General features: G+C 48.7%; 1 protein-coding gene across 7 annotated transcripts in view; it reads left to right on the top strand.

Annotated features, from left to right (window-relative positions):
• Positions 1 to 18404: 18404 nt before the first annotated feature.
• Positions 18405 to 22778, top strand: part of UBE2G1 (ubiquitin conjugating enzyme E2 G1) — a 102024-nt gene continuing 97650 nt past the window's right edge. For 6 of the 7 annotated variants that reach the window (XM_070061254.2, XM_017348822.4, XM_070061250.2 and 3 more), the window contains exon 1: positions 18405 to 18794. Coding sequence is in view for 2 of the 7 variants with exons in the window: in XM_017348822.4 (XP_017204311.2) it covers positions 18749 to 18794 (46 nt within the window). In the remaining 5 variants the exon portion in view is untranslated. Of the gene's footprint in view, positions 18795 to 19189; positions 19288 to 22778 lie in introns of those variants that run through there. The other variant, XM_070061255.2, reaches the window with a different exon arrangement.

Raw genomic sequence — 22778 nt, 5'->3', positions numbered from 1 at the left:
CTGTTTCTGTCTCTCTTCTTTCTCTCTCCCTCTCTGTACCTTCCTCTCTCTGGGCAACTCGGCCTTTCAAATAAATAAATCTTTAAAAAGAATGAGACTCTGTCATTGTAGAAAGCCTGGGCCAGGACACTCCCCAGAGGTGACTGAACCTGCTGTGGCCAGACTGGTGGCGTCGACATCCCTTGTTTGGACATGTGACCCCGCCATTCCTATGCTTCATGGGAGGACACCGAGCCAACAATCACTTCCTCATTTCCTTGGTTCATCCACAGGCAACCTCCAGCTCACTCCTCATCTCCCTGCAAACCCTCCCCCTTCTCCCTGGGGTCACCCATCTGCCTCTCCCCCACCTCACCTCACCTGGCACCTTCTCTGCCGTATCGTAAGGTGCATCCCCAGTGCTGGCTACAGACTCATTTCCCCCACCTGAGCTCCCCCACTGCCCATCCAGCCCAGCTCTGTTTCCAATAAAAGCAGGCCTCATCTTGCTGTGCATTTGTCCACTTTTGCATCAGAAGCTAAGTCCCAGCCCTCGGGGACAGAAAAGCAGGACAAACCAGAGTGCTGGAATAAAACAAGCCTCTTCCAGTCGCGTAAGAGAACCTGTTACTCATCCCAGGTGAGGGGGCGGGGGAGACAGCTGCCAGGAGGGCTAAGTTCCCAGGTCCTCTCTTGCCAACAGTGGCCCAGCCTGCAGTAGGAACCAGACCCTACTTCAGTTATAAACTGCCTCAGATGCTCAATGTCATTCATAATGAAAGAAAGGTAAATTAAAACTGAGAGATTGGGTGGGGGCTGTACAGAGGGTTAGGCCACTGCTTAGGATGCCCACGTCCCATATCTGAGTGCCTGGAGCTGAATCCTGTCACTGCCTCTGACCCAGCTTCCTGCTAATGTGCACCCTGGGATGCAGTAGGTGACGGCTCAGGTATTTGGGCCCCTGTCACCCATGTAGGAGACCCAGAGTAAGTTCCAAGCTCCTGGCTTTGGCCAGGACCAGCCCTGGTTGTTGTGGGCACCTGGAGAGTGAACGAGCAGATGCAAGATCTTTGTCTACCTCTCTGTTTTAGAGATGTTGAATGCTTTCAAGTAAAATCACATTCTATTTTGGTTTTGTGGTAGAACTTGGATCCCTGCCATCCATGTGAGAGAGCAGGCTCTGGGCTTTAGCCTGGCTCAGCCCCGGCCACTGTGGCTGTTTAGGGAGTGAACCAGTGGAGGAAAGACCTCTCTCTCTCTCTCTCTCTCTCTCTCTCTCTCTCTCTCTAACTCTGCCTTTCAAATAAATAAAATAAATCTTAAAAAAATTAATTTGAGATGGAGTGGGGAAAATGGGTAGGAGTATGTATAGGAAATAGTATTCACTATGAGATAATGATTGTCAAACCTGATGACGGGTACAAAGAAATTGATTATTATGGTCTCGCTACTTTTGCACACACTTGAGATTTTCCACGGAAAGCAGTTCTAAACAAAGAATGAACACCATGAATAGAGAAGAGCACTGTTACGGCAGGCTGTACCCACCCTCCCACCCCCCAACCTTCAGTGCTTCTCTCTGTCTCTGCCTGGGCGAGTCAACACTAAGTGGAAGAAGTCCTAAAGTATGCGTTAAGTCTCCCAAGCAGTCCCCTTCCCCCACGAGGTATGTGATGAGCGAATGGAAAACTCCTGAGTTGGCTGCCAAGCGAAGTCCTCCTATGGGACCAGAGCATGAGCCTCAGTCAGGTGCCACTGGCCTTTGCTGATGTTTGGCAATGCGCCCCGTCTTAGTTTGGATTCTTCCAGGAGCAGACCCTGAGACAAAGATGTGGAAGCAAGAGGCTTGTTTGGAAGGTGATCCCAGAAATGCTTAGAGAGGAGTAGAAAATTCTCCCCACGAGCTGGGGTAAAATACCAATGCCCCTCAGTGTCCAGAGGCTTTGCTGTTGACCTGCCAGGCTGGCACAGCTGACTGCAGCCAGACAAAGCGCCTCCTTGCGGGATACAGGGGAGTGGCTTTGGCAGTGCAGGAGCTTGGTGAGCCCAGGGGGCCTTGGCAGCAGCCTTTGCAGTTCCTTTGGAAGAATTATTCTTATTGTTTTGATCATATAGTTATGTCAACAGACACCTTTGCAAGGCAGAGTAAACAGGGTAACCAGGTGCAGGTACGCTTTGGGGGAAGGGTCCACTGAGTGGGTAGGGGACTTTGTCAAAGGTAAGTGGGCGTGGCCTTGCTCATCTTGTGCCGTTCTGCATCTCTGTGCAGAGTGATGCACCCTGGGGGGAAACCACCCCAGGACAACTCCTGCCAGAGAACTCAAGCGCAGGTTCTATCCCGATAGAATCGCTATGAGGTTGGCTTAAATGCCTTTGGTTTTTGGTTTTGTTTGGGAAAGGTAGGCTCTTTTTTTTTTTTTTTTTTTTTTTTTTTTTTTTTTTTTTTTTGACAGGCAGAGTGGACAGTGAGAGAAAGAGACAGAGAGAAAGGTCTTCCTTTGCCGTTGGTTCACCCTCCAATGGCCGCCGCGGCCAGAGCGCTGAGGCCGGCGCACCGCGCTGATCCAATGGCAGGAGCCAGGAGCCAGGAGCCAGGTGCTTTTCCTGGTCTCCCATGGGGTGCAGGGCCCAAGCACTTGGGCCATCCTCCACTGCACTCCCTGGCCACAGCAGAGAGCTGGCCTGGAAGAGGGGCAACCGGGACAGAATCCGGCGCCCCGACCGGGACTAGAACCCGGTGTGCCGGCACCGCTAGGCGGAGGATTAGCCTAGTGAGCCGCGGTGCCGGCCTTTTTTTTTTTTTTTTTAAGATTTACTTATTTTATTTGAAAGTCAGAGTTACACAGAGAGAAGGAGAGGCAGAGAGAGAGAAAGAGGGAGAGAGAAAGACAGAAAGAGAGAGAGGTCTTCCATCCAATGGTTCACTCCCCAATTAGCCGCAATGGCTGGCTGGAGCTGCGCCGATCCAAAGCCAGGAGCCAGGAGCCAGGAGCCAGGAACCAGGAGCTTCTTCCGGGTCTCCCATATGGGTGCAGAGGCCAAAGGCCTTGGGCCATCTTCCACTGCTTTTCCAGGCCACAGCAGAGAGCTGGATCTGAAGTGGAGCAGCTGGGACTTGAACCGGTGGCCATATGGGATGCTGGCACCGCAGGCGGTGGCTTTACCTGCTATGCCACAGTGCCGGCTCAGAAGGGTAGGCACTTAAGGACAAGATTTGTGGTTGTGTGTAGGGTGGGATTAGGGCCTCAGTGCTACATGATTGCCTTCCACTGCCTACTCCTCATTTGCACACACTGCTGGAATGAATATGTAAAAGATAAGACCCAGATTGAATTCTGAGTTCCTGGCATCAGCGTGGTGCAGCCCTGGCTGTGGCAGGCAGTTGGGGAGTGAACCAACGGATGGAAGATTCCCTCTCTCTCCACCACTCTGCCTTCCAAATAAATAAATCCTTTTCAAGAAAGAAAGGAAGAGAGGAAGAGAAAGAGAGAGGAAGGGAGGAAGGGAGGAAGGGAGGAAGGGAGGAAGGGAGGAAGGAAGGAAGGGGGCCGGCACTGTGGTGCAGTAGGTTAACGCCCTGGCCTGCGGTGCCAGCATCCCACACAGGTGCCAGTTCTAGTCCCAGTTGCTCCTCTTCCAATCCAGCTCTCTGCCGTGGCCTGGGAGAGCAGTGGAGGATGGCCCGGGTCCTTGGGCCCCTGCGCCCACGTGGGAGGCCTGAATGAGGCTCCTGGCTCCTGGCTTTGGATCAGTGCAGCTCCAGCTGTTGCAGCCATCTGGGGAGGGAACCGGCGGATGGAAGACCTCTCTCTCTGTCTCTACCTCTCTCTGTGACTCTTTCAAATAAATAAAATAAATCTTTAAAAAAAAGGAAGGAATTTCTATACTCATGGAACCAACATACTTGGTGGTGATAAACTTCACAAAATGATCTAGAGTTACAAAATAGCAGCACTTCTTCTAATGCATTTAAGGAGAGGAATTTATGGAAGGCTATTTATGTGGTAGCTTAAAGAAGGTATGAGAGAGTCAGAGAACAGGGCTGGGAGGCTCTAACCTGCCATGCCAACACGGGAACAACCAGCACCTGAATGACCGACAGGGCTAGTCTGACTTCAGATGCGCTGTTTAGTTTTTAAAATGTATTTATTTGATTTGAATGCCAGAAAGAAAGTAAGAGAAAAAGAGAGAAATCTCCCTTCTGCTGATTCACTCCCTAATGTCCCCAACATCTCTAAATGTCCTCAACAGCCAGGTCTGGCCAAGGAGGAAGCCAGGAGCCAGGAACTCCATTCTGGTCTCCCACATGGGTGATAGGGACCCAAGGACTTGAGCCATCACCTGCTGCCTCCCACAATGCAAATTAACAGGAAGTTGAACCAGAAGCAGAGCCGGGACTCAAACCCAGGCCCTTCCATGCGGGATGCAGGCATTCCAAGCAATGTCTTAACTACTGTATCAAATGTCTGCCCCAAGAGATGTAGTTTTTAAGTGTTAAATGAACACTGAATTTCAGATTTAGCCTACAAAAAGGATATAAATGATCTTATTAATACTCTTGTAGTTTATTGATTTCCTATTGGAATGATAATATTTTGGATAATCATACTTAAAATGGAATTATTAAAATGATCTCACCTTTTAATTTTTTTAAAAATGTGATTTCAGAACATATAAAATCACTTAGGCAGCTCACTCTAAATTCCCAGCAGACACTACTGCTCCAGAGCCATGCCAAGCACAGTGCCAGGCTGCTGGCAGGCTTGTAGCAGAACCCCGCTGGGGCCGGGCACTTCTGCAGTAGCTCACTCAGCAGCTTCTGGGCAGGGTCACTGCTGCTAGGCCTCTGGGAGCCGCGCCACGCTTGCTGGTCAGGAGGCTCCCACAGAGCTGACGTCTTCTCTCATACCACTGTGTCCTGAGTGCTACTCTAAGGCGGGGGCGACTGAGTGGTGGCCCGGCTGTCAAGAAGGCTGGGCAGGCAAGTGCCAGCATCTACGTGTGGGAGGTGGGGAGTTACCAAAATATAAGAAGTGGGTGCTAGGTGACTGTGCATGCAACAAATTCCGCCACACATGCCCATCGCCACGCCGAAACGCCTGTGCATGATGTGGATGGCCAAGACAGGAAGTTGGTAATAGTGGGGGGAGGTCAGCACACTCAGGAAAAGACGCTGGTGTGAGCTTTACTGTCAGTCAGCAAGAACGGAGCCGGTGACACGGATTCTTGTGGGTTGTAGCACACTTGTTTCAGTGGCAGAGGGTCACTTGGCCATCACTCCAAGCCCTTCACCGCATCCGCGGTTCTCTTGGCTGCTCGTCTTTCTGTATCACCAGGCTCTGATCATTCCACCTGCCCAGCGTCTCTGCCTCCACATTTGGGCACGCGGGCACTAAGAAATCACACACCTGGGCAGAGTGGTGCCACAAGACTTACCACAGCCTCAGCCAGGCTCTCCCGCTTGTGGAGCCATCCTTGCTGCTGCTGCTTCTAAAAAGAGAAATTCATTTATTTGCAAGGCACAGCTACAGGGAGACATAGGGAAAGACAGAGAAAAATTCCACCCACTGGTTCACTCCCCAAATGGCCACAAAGGTCAGAGCTGAGCCAGTCCAAAGCCAGGAGCCAGGAGCTCCATTCGGGTCTCTCATGTGGGTGCAGAGGCCCAAATACCTGGGCCATCCTCTGCTGCTTTCCCAGGCCATCAGCAGGGAGCTGGATCAGAAGCTGAGCAGCCAAGACTCGAACCTCCGACATGGGGCACTGGCATTGTAAGTGGCAGCTTACCCCATGCCACCACGCCAGCCCCCACACTTGCTGAGTGTGCGCCTTTCCTTGCTTTAAGTAAATCCTGCTTTGCTCTATGCCTTTGTGCTTCCACCTTGAATTCCTTCAGGTGTGGAGGGAGGAGCTTGGAATCAGTGCAGGGCACCTATTGCCCACGCTCCTTTTATGTTTTTTTACCTTTAGTGTTGCTTCTTTTCATCCTAATTTTACTTGTACTTTCTTTTTTGTTAAGTTTGCCAGAAGTTTATTCACTGTATTAGATTTTGAAGAGCACTGGTATCTTAGCTTTGTTATTCCTCTTTCTTGATTTTCCTGTTCAGTGTTTGTCATCTCTCTCCAGTGCTCTTGTTTTTCTTATTTTGGGGGTGTCTTTATTATTTAGTTATTTTAAAAGATTTATTTATTTATTTGAAAGGCAGAATTACAGAGAGACAGGGAGAGAGAGAAGGATCTTCCATCCACTGGTTCACTCCCCAAATGGCCTCAATGGCCAGAGCTGGGCCAATCCAAAGCTAGGAACCAGGTCTCCAACGTGGGTGAAGGAGCCCCAGCAGCTGAACCACATTCCACTGCTTTTCCAGGTGCATCAGCGTGGAGCTGGATTAGAAGTGGAGTGGCCAGGACCCGAACAAGTGCCCATATGGGATGCCGGTGCCGCAGGCCAAGGCTTAGGCTACTACACCACAGTGTTGGCCCATATTATTTATTTTTAAGGCAGCTTTATTAAGGTTTAATTGAAATACCACACAATTCATTAAAGAAAAATGTATACAATTCAATCGTTATTAGTATATAGAATATAGTATATATATTAGTATATAGAATATAGTACATATATTCACGGAGTTGTTACAAAGGTCACCAGTTAATGTTAGATCATTCCCATTGCCCCAGAAAGGATCCTGTGTCCACTAGGACTCAGTTCCCACGCCCCTTCCTGCACTCCCATCCCTGGGCAGCAACCAGTCTACTCTCTATGGAACTGCCTGTTCTGGGCATTTCATAAGTAGAATCATATAACATGTGGACAAGCACAATGCTTTTAAAAATCAGTTATTTTCACTTTATTTGAATGGTAGAGAGACAAAAAGAAAGAGAGAAAGAGAGATCTTCCACCTGCCAGTTCACTCCTCAAAAGCCTGCAACAGCCAGGACTCAGCCAGGCCAAAGCCAGGAGCCTAGAACTCAGTCTGGGTCTCCCCACAGTGGGGTGGCAGGGACTCAAGTGCTTGGGCCGTCACCTGCTGCCTCCCAGGATGTACATTATCAGGCAGCTGGAATCTGGAGTGGGAGAGGAGCTGGGACTTGAGCCAAACACGCCAGTATAGGATACAAGAATCTGAAGTGGCATCTTGACCCTTGTGCTAACAAGGGTCTTAGAATAATGTCCTGAACACCCAACTGTGTTGTCATATGTAACAATATTCCACTCTATAAAGGCTGAATGATATTCCCTAATATGATTGTACCACTTTCTGCTGCACCATTCATCAGTTGATGGACATTGAGATTCCTTTTTTGGGTATTATGCATAACAAGGTTGCAAACATTCAAGTACAAGTTTTTGTGTCGTGTCGGCATATTTAACAAAAATATTTATTTGAAAGGCAGAATTACAGAGAAGCAGAGGCAGAGAGGGCGAGAGAGGTTTTCCATCTGCTGGTTCACTCCCAAAATGGCCACAACGGCGGAGCTGGGCTGATCCAAAGCTAGGAGCCAGGAGCTTCTTCTGGGTCTCCCATGCTAGTGCAGGGGCCCAAGGACTTGGACCATCTTCTACTGCTTCCCAGGCCATAGCAGAGAGCCAGGTTGGAAGTGGAGCAGCTGGGACTCAAACCAGTGTCCATGTGGGATGCTGGCACTGTAGGCAGTGGCTTTACTTGCTGTGCTACAGTACCAGCCCCAGCATACGTTTTAATTTTACTGGGCATGCATCTAGGAGGGGAATTGCTGGGTCATATGGTAATTCTATGTTAATCTTTTTTTTTTTAAGATTTATTTATTTATTAATTTATTTGAAAGGTAGAGTTATGGGGTGGGTGGGGAGGGAGGGCGAGATCTTCCATTTGCTGGTTTACTCTCCAAATAGCCACAATGTCTGGGGGTAGGCCAGGATGAAGCCAGAAGCCTGGAATTCCATCTGGGTCTCTTATGTGGGTGAGAGGGCCCCAAGTACTTGAGCTATCACTTCTGCTTTCCCAGGCACATTAGCAGGGAGCTGGAAGAGAAGTGGAGCAGCTGGGACTCTAACCAGGACCCACATGGGGTCCGGGCATTGGCATCACAGTTGTTGGCTTAACCGGCTGAGCCATCACAATGGCCCCATACGTTCATATTTTTGAGAACCTTGCAGACTGTTTTTGGTATTGGCTGCATCACTTTACACTTTTCCCAATCATGTCTGAGGGTTCCAATTCCCCTATATCCTCCCGACACTGTTCTCTGTTTTATTCTATCCATCCTAGCAGACGTGAAGTGGTTTCTCATGGTGGTCTAGCTTTGCTTTTCTCTGATAGCTAATGATGTTGAGCATCTTTTCATGACCTTATTGATCATTAGTATATCTTCTTTGGAGAAATGCTTATTTTGATCTTTTGCTCATTTTTTTAAATAAGATTTATTCCTTTATTTGAAAGGAAGAGTTACAGAGAGGCAGAGGCAGAGAGAGGGAGAGGAAGGGAGAGAGGTCTTCCATCTGCTGTTCACTCCCTAAATGGCTGCAAATTCAAAGCTGATCCAAAGCCAGGAGTCAGGAGCTTCTTCGGGTCTCCCATGTGGGTGCAGAGGCCCAAGGACTTGGGCCATCTTCTAATGCTTTCCTAGGCTATAGCAGAGAGCTGGATCAGAAGTGGAGCAGCCAGGACTCTAACCAGTGTCCACATGGAATGCTGGCCCTGCAGGCAGTGGCTTCACCCACTTTGCCACAGCGCCAGCCCCTTTTTGCTCATTTTTAAGTTGAGTTTTTTGATTATTGAGTTCTAGGCATTCTTTAAGAAAAAAAAAATGTTTTACTTATATGAAAGGCAGAGAGAGAGAGAGAGAGAGCGAGTGCTCCCATGTGCCAGTTCATTCCTCCAGTGCTGGTAATGGCCTGGTGACTGAAGCTGGGAGCCGGAGGCAGGAAGTCAATCCAGATTCCCATGTGGGTGGCAGGAACCCAAGTACTTGAGCCACCACTGCTTCCAGTTTTGCCATAGTGGGAACACTATAACCAAAAGCCATGCACTCCATAAACAGGGCCTCAAGTGCTAGGCTGTTCTCCTGCCCCACAGGCATTCTTTATATACTTCAGACACAAATCCTTTATCATATACACAATTTGTAACACTTTCCTCCCATTTTCTGTGTTTTTTCATTTTTTATTGTATCCTTTGAAATACAAATCTTAAAATTTTGATGATATCTTATTTATTTTTTCCTTTTTTTTTTTTTTTTTGACGGGCAGAGTGGACAGTGAGAGAGAGAGACAGAGAGAAAGGTCTTCTGTTGCCGTTGGTTCACCCTCCAATGGCCGCCATGGCCAGTGCGCTGCAGCCGGTGTACTGCGCTGATCTGATGGCAGGAACCAGGTGCTTCTCCTGGTCTCCCATGGGGTGCAGGGCCCAAGCACTTGGGCCATCCTCCACTGCACTCCCTGGCCACAGCAGAGAGCTGGCCTGGAAGAGGGGCAACCGGGACAGAATCCGGCGCCCCGACCGGGACTAGAACCCGGTGTGCCGGCACCGCTAGGTGGAGGATTAGCCTATTGAGCCGCGGCGCCGGCCTTATTTTTTCCTTTCTTTGTATCTATGTTTGGTGTCATATCTAAGAAGCCATTGCCCAATGCCAGGTCACAAAAATTTATGATTGTTTTTTCTTCTAAGAGGGTTATAGTTTTGCTTTTACATTTATTTCTTTGATCCAGTTAAATTTTGTGCAAAGTTTTGGAATCCAACTATGGATTTGTATATGGGTATCTGCTTGTGCCTAGTACCATTCTTTGGGCTTACTTTGCTAATCTTTTCCCAACTATTTACAATAAAAATATCTTTCTTCTTTTCTAATATATATGTTTGAAATTATACATTTTTATAAGTATTTCTTGTTTTTTAATCCAAAAAAAGTTAGTAAAATTAATAATCCAAGAGTCTTCTTTTTTGTCTTCAAGAATACCTTGGGATACACTCTGTGCCACTCTCTGCCAGGTACACAAACCAGATTTTATAAGCAGAGGCCTATAGTAATCTTGAGAGATGATCCTGTTATTATTATTATTATTTTTTTGTTTGACAGGTAGAGTGGACAGTGAGAGAGAGAGACAGAGAAAGGTCTTCCTTTTGCCGTTGGTTCACCCTCCAATGGCCGCCACAGCCAGGGCGCTGCAGCCGGCGCGCTGCGGCCGGCGCACCGCGCTGATCCGAAGGCAGGAGCCAGGTACTTATCCTGGTCTCCCATGGGGTGCAGGGCCCAAGCACTTGGGCCATCCTCCACTGCACTCCCTGGCCACAGCAGAGAGCTGGCCTGGAAGAGGAGCAACCGGGACAGAATCCTGCGCCCCGACCGGGACTAGAACCCGGTGTGCCGGCGCCGCAAGGCAGAGGATTAGCCTAGTGAGCCGCGGCGCCGGCCTCCTGTTATTAATTTTATGATTAGCTCACTCATTCAAGAGACACTGGTTGGGTACCAATAGCGTCTTTATTTTAAGTCCTAAGACCAGAAAAGTGAAATAATTGTGACAAACATATATAATTGAAAGGAAAAAAATAATTGCAATACTGCATGATAAGCGCTAGGATAAGAAATGTACTACATGCTGGAAATAGGAAGCATAGGGGGATAAGATTCATTTTGAGATTGGGAAGGATATTCCAAAGGAAATTGCTTCAAGGCTGTGAAGGATGAGTGAGTAGGAATTTGTTGCAGATACTTAGCAGAAATGGGTGTTCTGGGCCACTGGAACAGTAAATGGGAAGACCAGGATGTGCAAAAAACAAAACAAGAACACCTTGACCTTTTGGAGGAAGGAGAAATGTAATGTTGAGGCAGGAGATTGGCGTTGTGGTTCAGAAGCCCACATCCCATATCAGAGTGCCTGGTTCCAGTCCTGGCCCCATTTTGGGCTCTCCTTTGGATTCTAATTTCCTATTAATGTGCACCATGGGAGGTAGCAGGTGATGGCTCAAGTACTTGGGTCACTTCCACCTGCGTGGGAGACTTGGATTGAATTTGTGGCCCCTGGCTTTGGCCTGGCTCAGCTCTGGCTGTTGTGGGTGTTTTGAGAGTATACCGGTGGATGGAAACTATGTCTCTCTGCCTTTCAAGAAATAAAAAACAAAAACAAAAGTACAATGTGCCAGAAGCAAAGAGCGTCAGAAGAGGCCCAGGATGGCAGAGTTAGGAGGAAACTGGAGCGTCCTTGGGCACTGGATGGTGAAGGGCAAGTGAACCACAGCAGGGAGCCTGGACTTCGTCTTCAAACAGTAGGAGGCCACTGTGCAGTTTATGTAGAAGACAGACAATAGCAGATTCGCATTTTTAATACTTTCCTGTGGCTGCTGGGAATAGATGAGGGAGGGAGGGTCAAGACCTGTGGCCAGGAGACTCTTTCAAAGGTGGCAGTCTACCGGGCTTGAATTACAGGGAGCAGTTAGGCCTCGGTGATCCATCAGATGCAGGGGTGAGGTGGGAGCACCGGGTGACTCTCCTGTCCCTGACTTGGGTGACTGGGTACTAGGTTCTCGGTCTCCTGGCTTCCCTGAGCTCTCTTACGAGGACTCAGCTTCCCTAACCCTCTCAAGGGAGCCTGACTTTTCTTGTACCTTCTAGGGATCTCAGGGCCAGGGGGCTTAGCATACCCTCCTTGTTGCCCACCGCTGATTGCCAGCCTTTTCTTCCTTTTTTTCTCCTACCCCTAGCTCTTTGGGAGTCAATGGCACCCATCGCACCCAGCCATTCTGCTAGGTACTCCTCTTTGCCAGCATTACCTGCAGACCTGTCGTTTATCAGTGACTTTGGCTTGCTGGGGAACGAAACCATGTGAGGACCCCTCCAGTATCCTGCCTGTCACCCATGTGACTTCCTTTCCTCCCCTTCCCACCAACCAGCTTCTCTCAGGTTCCCATGAGACAAACCCATCACCCATAACTGGAACACACCCAAATTCTCAGTTTCAAGTCACTCCTCCCGACCACCACTTCCTGTCCTTCCACGTCACCAGGTTTAGTGTCCATAGCACACAATTTCCCAACCTCAGCAAGACACCATGACTTGTATTACTCTTTCACTGTCCATCAATTCCCTCTTGTTTTCACTTCTCCTCCTAGTTTAGAGAACAGTCTGTCATTCCAATCACTCTCTCCATACACCCTCAACAAAATTGTCAGTCTGTCTCTAGCTGCGCTTTACTTGCCTGGCTACCCCTCCTCCCTGAATGAATCGAACCATCAGCACTGCACCTGAGCAGTTGAACATCACTGGAGAAATAAATACTCAGCTGGACTCACCAGCTGTGGTGCTGGTTCATGACCACAAACCTCAAATAAGCTCTCAACGCTCAGATCTCCACTTCCTCAGTTTGCAGCCAGCCTTCAGCTCACTCTTCTGTGCCTGCTGTCAGCTCTGCTCCATCAAGATCCTCCAGCAAGGGCAGCACCAACTCCCCAGGGTCAAGTTCAGTGCACACGCCTCAGCTCTCATCTTCCTCTACCTGCCAGTAGCATGTGGCTGTTGACCACTCTTTCCTCCTGGAAACATTTTTCTGTCTTGGCTTTTCTCCTCTTTCCTATCTTGACTTTTCTCCTCTTTGTGTGTGTGTGTGTTTTTTTTTTTTTTTTTAAAGATTTATTTATTTTGAGTTACACAGAGAGAGGAGAGGCAGAGAGAGAGAGAGAGAGAGAGAGAGAGAGAGAGATTCTTTCATCCGTTGGTTCACTCCCCAATTGGCTGCAATGGCCGGAGCTGTGCTGATCTGAAGCCAGGAGCCAGGAGCTTCTTCCAGGTTTCTCATGCAGGTGCAGGGGCCCAAACACTTGAGCCATCTTCTACTGCTTTCCCAGGCCATAGAAGAAAGCTGGATCATAAGTGGAACAGTTGGTCTTGAACCGGCGCCCATATGGGATGCTGGCCCTCAGGTGGCGGCTTTACCTGCTATGCCACAGTGCCAGCCCCTGTGCGTTCTTTTCTCAATGTCCATTGCTGGATCATTCTCCTTTCCTTGACCTCCAATCATATGGGTGTCTCTGGGCCCATTTTTAGACTTTTCTACAATAAAATAAAATAAAATCTCATCATACACTTTCCTGGGAGACCTAATGCTGACCTCTCTAAGTTTATATCTATAGCTTTGGCCTCTTGTCTCAGCTCCAGTCTTTATGCTACTTTGACATCTCTGCTTGGATGTCTCATAAACAGCTAAAGTACAAATCATCAAAATACATCTCTTGGGACTGGCATTGTGGCACAGTGTGTGAAGATGCTGCCTGCAGTTTGACTTCTGGCTGCTCTGCCTCTGATTCCTGCTAATGTGCCTAGGATGACAGCAGAAGATGGCCCCAGTATTTGGGTCCCTGCCACCCACATGGGAGATTGGGATGGAGCTCTAGGCTCCTGGCTTTGGCCTGGAACAGCCCTGGCCATTGTGGCCATTGGGGATTGAACCAATGGATGAAAGATCGTGGGCTCTCTCTCTCTCTCTCTCTCTCTCTCTCTCTCTCTCCTTTCCTCTATGTCACTTAACCTTTCAAATAAAAATAAGTGAACAGGGGCCAGTGCTGAGGCTCAGAGGGTTAAGCCATGGCCTGTGAGGGCCAGCACTCCATTTGAGTGTCAGTTCAAGTCTTGCATGTTTCTGTTCCAATCCAGCTCCCTGCTAATGTGCTTGGGAAAGCAATGAAAGAAGGCCTTAATGCTTAGACCCCTGCCACTCACTTGGGAGACCTGGATGGAGTTCTAGGCTCCTAGCTTTGGCTAGGCTCAGCTACGACTGAGTAGAACCAGTAGATGGAAGACTTTTCTCTCTGTCTGTAACTCTACCTCTCAAATAAATACATAAAATCTTTTAAAAAATGAATTTTCAGGTGCTGGCATTTCTGCACAGCAGGTTAAGCTGCTGTCACAATGCCAGCATCCCATATTGGTGCCAGTTCAAGTCCTGGCTGCTCCACTTACCATCCATTCTTGGCTAATGCGCTTGGGAAAGCATCAGCAGATGGCCTGAGCCCTTGGGCCCCTGTGTCCAGGCAGGAGATCTGGATGGAGTTCTAGGTTCCTGGCTTTAGCCTGGTCTAGCTCTGGCCATTGTGGCCATTTGGGGAGTGAACCAGTGGATGGAAGATTTCTCTCTTTCTCTCTCTTTCTCTTGGTCTCTCTCCCTCTCTCTCTGTAACTGTAACTGCCTTTCAAATAAATAAATCAATCTTTTTTATAAATGTATTTTAAGATGCTAGAAAAATGCAGACTGTCTCCTTATCCTAGTTTATCTCTATATTTAAAAACAATTGTCCTAGCACCACAAAATTCTTTATGAGTATAATGAATTAAAAAAATCTACACACATATCAAAGCATAATATTATGATACTTTACAATATGAAAGATGGAGACATTGTGGTGCAGTGGGTTAAGCTCCTGATTACGATAGCCACATCCCATAACAGAAAGCTGGTAGGAGTAGCAGCTACTCCACTTTGGATGCAGCTTCCTGTTAATGTGTCTGGGAAACAGCAGATGATGGTTCAAATATTTGGGTTCTTGCCACCCACATGGGTGACCCAGATGGGGTTCCTGGCCCTTGGATTTGGCCTGGCCCCAGTTCTGGCTATTGTAGCCATTTGGGAGTGAACCAGCAGATAGAAGATCTCTGTTTCTCTCTCTCTTTCTCTCTGTCATTTTGTAGTGGAGGATGGCCCAAGTGCTTGGGCGCCTGCATCCGCATGGGAGACCAGGAGGAAGCACCTGGCTCCTAGCTTTGGATCAGCGCAGCTCCGGCCGTAGCGGCCATTTGGGGGGTGAACCAACGGAAGGAAGACCTTTCTCTCTCTCTCTCTCTCGCACTAACTCTGTCAAAAAAAAAAAAAAAAGTTAAGTGTACCATTTCTACAGAACCACTCCTGTTCAATACCAGAATTGAGTGTATCTGTCTGGTTATCATGCATATTATGGAGTGTGAATCATCCATCATGCTCACACACACACACACACACACACACACAAAGAAAAAGAAAACTTGCCAAACTCATCCATATTAGAAGGTATATTATAATATGTTACAATTTTAGAGAGGAGTAAACCAAAAGAGCTGGACTTGAGAGCCAGGGTGTAGTGGGCCTACACCAGGGGAGCAGCCAGGGAAAGTCCTCCAAAGACTTCCCTGCAAAAGGCATGACCCAAAACATCTCAGGTTAGAGGGGTATTCAGAGGGTTCCAGGTGGGAGGTTGGCTTGACGGCATAACTGATACAGGAGCAGCTGAGGTGGCCTAGGGAGCCAAAGGACAGTGTTCTATGCAAGGCACTGCATGGAGAAGAACAGAATCAGAAACTCCAACCCAACAAACGGACAGAAAACAACAAAACACTGTGTAAGAAATAAATATAATTATATTCCATGACAATATTTGTCTCATTTATAAAAGTCACAACAATATAAAAACTATGTATTGATATAACTAAACACGATGATTTACTATTAGGAGAATAAAGAAGGGAAGGTGGCACAAGGCAGTTAAACCCTTATCAATTACAACAAGAATAAATATATAGGGGTGGGCATTTGGTATAGGGGGTAAGATGCTGCTTGAGACGCCCATGTCCCATATATCAATGCCTAGAGTAGACTCCTGGTTCTTTCTTTTCTTTTCTTTTCTTTTCTTTTTCTTTTTCTTTTTTTTTTTTTTTTTCATTTGAAAGTTAGAGTTAGAGAGAGACAGAAAGAGAGAGGGAGATATCGTCTATCCTCTGGTTCACTCCTCCAAAGGGCCACAATGACCAGGGCTGGGTTAGGCCAAAGCCAGGAGCGAGGAGCTTCTTCTGGGTCTTCCACATGGGTGCAGCAGCCCAAGCACTTGGGCCATCTTCCACTGTTTTCCCAGATGCATTAGCAGGGAACTGGATCAGAAGTGGAGCAATCAGGTTTAGAACCAGTGCCCATATGGGATGTCAGAGTTGTGTGTGGCAGCTTAACCTGCTAGGCCACAGTGCTGGCCCCTGTTTCTGTTTCTGATTTCAGTTTCCTGCTAATGCACACTCTGGGAGGCAGCAGGTGTTGATCTAGGCATCTGGGTCCTTGATAGCCACATGGGAGAGTAGGACTGAGTTTCACATTCATGGCTTTGGTCTGGTCCAGTCCTTGTTGTGGTAGGCATTATTTACAGAACAAACTAGTGTTTGCCTTCCAAAATAAAGTGAAAATTAAAAAAAAAAAGCCTTTCAAATAAAAGGAAAATAAATAAAATTTTTAAATGAAAAAAACATGTAAGAGCTAAGATTGATAAATCAAGAAAAACCATTACAAGTCTCTTAGTGAAATGGAGGTAACCACAAGAAGAAATAGCTAGAGGAATCGAAAGGGCTTGCCTGTGGCGGGCAGGATTCAGCCTGTGGAAGGGTGCTACAAGTCACATTTTCACTCTAAGCCTTAATACACTGATTATGAACTACGTGAGTATACTACTTTGATAACACTCAAAGTTATTTATCATAAATTTGCTGCATATTGAATGCTTTTTTAAAAAAGATTTATTTTATTTTTTTTTGAAAGGCAGGTGACAGAGAGAGAGGGAGAGAAAGACAGAAAGACAAATCTTCCTTCTGCTGGTTTACTACACAAATGGCTGCAAAGGCTGGAGCTGGGCCAGGTTGAAGCCAGAAGCCTGGAACTCTATCTGGTTCTTCATGTAGTTGCAAGGGCCCAAAGAATTGCTTTCCTAGGCACATTAGCAGGGAGCTGGATTGGAAGTGAAGCACCTGGAACCTGACCTGGTATTCTTACGTAATGCAGGCCTCAGAGCTGACATCTTAACCCTCTGTGCCACAATGCTGCTCCTAAAAGTGTATTTAAAAAGAAAGATGTTTGACTCAGAAAGGAGTGCTGCTAGAAACGGATTCTTGGTAAAACTAAGGACTTTAGGTCACCCGTGCCCTCTGAGGGTGACATTTGTTCTAGGTGAGAGAGGAAGCCAGCTTGCAAGCAGGCAGCACCTCACAGAGCTCAGGGAAGGGGTCCTGTACTCCAAGCCCATAGTGCTTTGCTGTGATTTATTTTTCACTCTCAATAAATGGTTGCATTTTAACCTTATTTTTTATTCTTTTCTCTCAAATTGGGTGAAGTTTAGGCTTCACAAAACCTGGGTTAGCCACTAGGTGTTATCCCCAAAATGGTTTTTACTCAGTGAGTGTTTATTTGTTCCTTTTAATTCTTGCTCTGGGGCTTGGCGGGGAGAGGGGAAGGATAGTGAAGAGGATAGCTTTTTACAATAATTTTAATAGTTACAAAGATGTGTTAAAGGGGCCAATGTTGTGGTGTAGCGGGTAAAGCTGCTGCCTGCAATGACCACATCCCATATGGGTACTGGTTCGAGTTCAGGCTCCACTTCCAATTCTGTTCCCTGCTAATGGCGTGGGGAAAGCAGCCGAGGATGGCGCAAGTGCCTGGGCCCCTGCACCCATGTGGGAGACCTGGAAGAAGCTCCTGGCTCCTGGCTTTGATCTGGCCCAGCCCTGGCTGTTGTGACCATCTTGGGGAATGAACCAGCAGATGGGAGACCTTTCTCTCTCTCTGTCTCTCCCGCTCAACTCTTTCAAATAAATAAATAAATCTTTTTAAAAAAGAAGTGTTAGAATCTGCTTCTCCTGTTGACCTTGGCTGGAGCTCAGAGACTGTGAGCCCTTTAGAGCAGAGGATCAGACCGCATTCCCACACACAGCTTCTCCGTGTCTCCCGTAGTTAAAGTACATGGTTACTACGAGTTTAATAAACATTTGCAGAAGGAACAGATAAATCCGAGTGTCATAAGGTATTACTCTTCCTTCTCCATGTCTTTATATAGACTGCGAGAACTGGGAAGAGAACAGACTGCAGGGTGAGGTTGGTTTTCCCAAGCCTTGCATCTCAAACTTTGACAGATGCTTTTTTGGATGTCAGTTTGAATTTTATCTATCAGATTCTGCTATTGTCAACTCATTTTACTCGCGGAGAGCATTCACTACGAGATACAGAACACTTTATTCCAAGGGTGTTTCTGTGCATCCTTTACTTGAATCAGGAACCTATATTAAGTCTATGGCTTAACATGGGGCACACCAGCACCAAGTTCGGCTTTCTAACAATGAGTAATTCGCGGACCATGTATGCAATGCTAGATAGCCGTTGGGTGCTCGCCAACAACTAGACACCAGCCACTTCTCTCGGGGCCCTTCATTCCCACACCACCTGCTTCACCCCCGAGGCGGCGTCCTGACCCTTGGCGACCTCTTCGTCATGGCGTCCGCGGGGCGTCCACCAGCTGAGACTTCAGCTGTCAGCGGGCGTGGACCTTCCCAAGATGGCGGCTGCCAGGGCCCCGGCGCGCAGTGGGCGGGGCCCCGTCGCCGGGGGCGGAGCAGAGAGGCAGAGGGGTCGGGCCAGCGGGCGGGCCGCTTCCGAAGTAGGCAGGCCCAGCGCGCTTGCGCGGAGCGGCCCTGCGCGCCGTGAGGCAGTGGCCGGGGAAGGCACCGGTGGGGCCCGACGGGCGGGTTGAAGGAGGGAAGCGGGCGAGTGAAGTCCCAGTGCGCGCCGCGGCGGCCCGGGTATCCTCCCCTTCCGGGCGTGAGGCGCTGTGAGAAGAGCCGAGCCCAGCGACTAGCATCGGCAACGAGGCGCCACCACTGCCGCCCCAGCCCGGCCTCCCTCTGCTTCGGCGCTCCGTCCGCGGGGCCCGGGTTCCTCAGCACACCCAGCTCCAGCCGCCCCCAGAGCCTGTCCCCAGCTCTCCGAACGCCCCGGCGGCAGCCTGGGCCCTTGGCGGGGAGGATGACGGAGCTGCAGTCGGCGCTGCTACTGCGAAGACAGCTGGCAGGTGAGCGGGAGGGCGGCGGGCGGCGGGCCTGGCCGCGATCGCGGACAGCCGCTGACGGCACGTCGGCCGCTCCGGCCGGCGGAGACCAGGCCTGAGAGGGGTGGGGAGTCCGCGGCACGGGTCCCAGACGGGCCCGGCACTTCTGGCCCGGGTCTCGGAGGGCATTGGGGGCGGGGACGCGTCCCAGCCCCGGCCCTCGGGCGCCCCGGGGGTCGGAGGGGAGGCTGCCCCCTCCCCCACGGTTCGGTGGGACGTTGCGGGGGAGGGGCTGCGGGCCCCCGGCCGGGCCGAGCCCCCTCGGAGGGGCGGGTCCCGGGCTCAGGTGCGGTCGAGGCCTCCGGACCCTCTCGGGGGGTGGCGGGGGTGGGGTGGGGTGGGGGGAGGCTGGAGCCGCTGGGCCCCGCGCGGTCGCCGTCGCTGGCTCGGGTGTCGGAGCCGCGGCGGGCAGCCGGCGGCGGGAGTGGGCGAGCGGAACTGGCCCCCGGCCGGATAGGTGAGGCGCGCAAAACTTCTCCCCTGGCAGCGCCGGGTCGGCGGAGTTGTGGCCGACAACAAAAGCGCCGGCCTCCGCGGCCTGGGCGCTGGCGCGCGGGCGCCCGGGACGCTGGCGGGGTGCGGGACGCCGCCTTGCCTGCCTCCGCCTGGCACGGGCTCGGGCTGCGCCGCCGGGCTGGGGGAGGGTAGGAGCGGGCAGAGGGAAGAGCCGCCCGCTGGCCGGCTCGGGGCTTTGTGCTCGCCGCCACCGCGGCCCTGCGCGGGCCTGCAGACCCCCGGGGCTGCGCCCGCGCGCTCTGGCCCGGGGCGGCGGCCGGCCCTGCTGGCCCGCGGGAGCCTGCGTCCCCCTCCCCCATTGTCCCGGCCTCCGGCCGTTTGCGGCTTCCAGGTTGACTTTTTCGGGGGTTGGCTCCTGCTCTGCTAGGACGGTGTGAGCGGAGCATGCGCGCTGGGGACGGACGTGTGCGGAGTGCGAGGGGGGAGGCGGGTTGGTGGCTTCACAATGCCGCCCCACGTGCTGCCAGATTTAAAGAGAAATGAGCCAGCAGTTAGCCCTGCCGTCGGCCGCGCTGAGTATGTCCTTCTGCGAGCAGGCCATCTTCCCCTCCCCGCCCCGCGGCCGGCAGCCCCCAGCTCCCGCAGAAGCTGACGGCTGGAGGGAAGAAACTTCGCCATAGATTTACTAAGAGTTGGAGGCAGTGGTTAAATTACCTTTGCGGCTTCTTAAGGAAAAGGTTGTCAGGGGCTGTTAGAGATTGTATAATTGGGTTTATTATTAGACCATGAGCAAGCAGGTTTGGACAAGTATTAAAGTTCTAGATGTTCAGGGGGAGTGACTTGGAGGTTCTACTGGCACTGCCCACCAAGAAGAATATGTTAGAATAGCAGTGGAAGAATAACAACTTGATGTGTTTTATATTTGCAAGCACAGCTTCTGTGTCCTTTCGTTTGTTTTGGAGGAAGGAATTTTTTTTCTGGCCTTCGTAAGAACTCTTTAATCAGACTAAGTTTTATTAATGTGGTGAGCTAGTAAATAGTATTAAAGTACTAAGTTGGTTTTAAAATAGCACTCAACTCTTACATAATGGAAAAGATACACATTTTAAGTGATATAAAAGGAGTTACGCAGTTACTGAGAAAGTAAATTAAGACAAATACGGTGTGAACAGCAGCAATATGTCAAAACTATTTCCAGCCATTTGTGAGCCAACAATAGATTTTGATGTTACTCTATTCCATTTTGCATTCTTCTTAAAACAATAATAATCTCAAATATCGGGAAAACTTCTGAGCGCTCTTTATTGGTGGTTGATTTTCTGTGAGGGCACACTAAAATGTTTTAATGTAGAGGGGAGGGTGGTTTTGTTTATAATTTGTCAAGTTGCTTAGCTTCTGATTAACTTTTGTTAACCTTTTTGATTATAAATAATGAAACTGCTCTTAATTCTTAAGTTTTTGAAGGATTTTAATGAACATGTTCAAAATGTAATCAAGAGTAGGCCAAGGCACTTTGTTAACTAAATGTAGTTCAAGCTTATTTGGAAAGACCTGATAATTGTTTACTTAAATAAAGGCCTTGTTTCGTTTTAGTAGTGTATTATGGGAGCTTCATGTGGAAACAGGGAAGAATGGTAAAATGTAATCTCTTGAAATCAGAGTGAACTTTTGTAAGATATACTAAATGGTTTAAGAATCTTGAGATGTATTGAACCGAGTAGATAGCAAACCTGTAAGCCATCTTGTCTGCTAGAATTCCAGAACCTACAGTAGTTTTATTTATTGAGCTCTTAGCCTGCCAGTCCGTAAAGATCTTAATCCATTACTTGGAGAATTTTACCCAGTGTATTTTGACTGTAATGAAGAACCTGATTACTTTTGGAATTGAGCAAAATGGTTCCTGGGTTGCAGTGTTTCTCAGCCTTGGCATGCTGACATTGTGGCTAGTTAGTGCTATAGGGGCCTGTACCATGCATCTACCCACTAGATGCTAGTTACACATCCCGCAGTCGTGACAACCAAAAACTTCGCTAGTGCTAAATGTCACTGAGGAACAAACTCATCGCAGATGGAAAACCATTGGGTTGAGGTTTTTCAGTAAAGAAAAATGGCCGTTGTGAAGAAAGTAAGAACACCTAACAGATTCATGAAATTAGATAGGTTGTGTATGTCAGTGTGGATATTATTAGACTCTGACTTACTCTTTTGCGAATTCAGAATTGGTGGTTAAACCTTTGCAGTGTGTTTTGTTAAATACTAAGAAATCCCCAGCATAGGAGATAATTTTTGAAAATTTCATTTTTTGAAAAAATATTATATAAGTAATGGTTAGAAATGCAGAGGTAAAAAAAAAGTAGTGTTTCTATCTCTGACCCCAAGATTTATCATGGACACCATCATTATTGACAATTGTGAATCTTTTTAGAAAGGGTTTTTTTTTTCTCCTTTTTTTATTTATTTGAGAGTTGGAGGGGCAGAGAGAGAGAGAGAGAGAGAGAGAGAGAGAGATCAATCTTCCATTTGCTGGCTCACTACCCAAATGGTTGCAGTGGCCAGGGCTGGGCCAGGCTGAAGCCAGGGCGTCATCTGGGGCTCCCACGTGGGTGGCAGGGTCCAGGCCCTTGGGCTGTCCTGCTGCCTTCCTAAGCAGAAGCAGGGACCTGGATCAGAAGTGGAGCAGCTGGGACTCAAGCTGGCACCCATATGGGATGGTGGTGCTGCAGGCAGCGCTTTACCTGCAGTGCCCCAGTGCTGTCCCCAGAAGGGTCTTGTGTATGTGTATTTACATGGGCTGATATGCACTAGGCACTCACTGTACAGGACATTTTACCTGTATTATCTCAGTCCTCAGGTGCTGCTGGTGGTGCCACTAGAATCCGGACCTTCTTTTAGAGACTTTTTAAAAATTGGATATATTGTTCCCCAAGGAACAGTAATTTATACAGTCATGAAGTAGGGCATTAAATATTTCAGTATACAAGTCAATTTGTCTAGTAACTACCAAAATTGACTTTTCCATCTTAATAACATTTATTGTATGAAATAACTTTTTTTTTTTTTTTTGTTCCTTCAAGATTTATATATTTGTTTGAAAGGTGGAGTGACACAGAGGGTGAGACAGAAGTCTTTTGTCTACAGGTTCACTCCCCAAATGGCTGCCAACAGCTAGGGCTGGGCCAGGCATAGCAGGGAGTCTGGAACTCCATCCTGGTCTCCTACATGGGTGGCTAAGGCCTAAGGCCCTCTTCCTGCTTCCTTCCTAGGCATTAGCAGGATGCTGAATCAGAAGCCAAACAGCAGGGACTCTGACGCTGGATGCTGGATTTGCAAGCAGCATCTTAAACCACTGTGCCACAATGCCACTGCTCCCCCTCCCCCCATAAGGTTCTTAAGGTAACCGTGAAAAGTATTTTAGCCATGGTCAACCCAAAGCCTACATTACAGAATTGAGGAAAATACCTTTGCGTTTACTATCTTGGACTGAAGGTAGCA

The sequence above is a fragment of the Oryctolagus cuniculus genome, chromosome 17 (genome assembly GCF_051225735.1).
Source record: "Oryctolagus cuniculus isolate XC-2025 breed Fujian yellow rabbit chromosome 17, ASM5122573v1, whole genome shotgun sequence".
Classification (NCBI taxonomy): Eukaryota; Metazoa; Chordata; class Mammalia; order Lagomorpha; family Leporidae; genus Oryctolagus; species Oryctolagus cuniculus.
The sequence above is the reverse complement of the archived record's forward strand: the minus strand, read 5'-3'. Positions and strand labels throughout refer to the sequence as shown.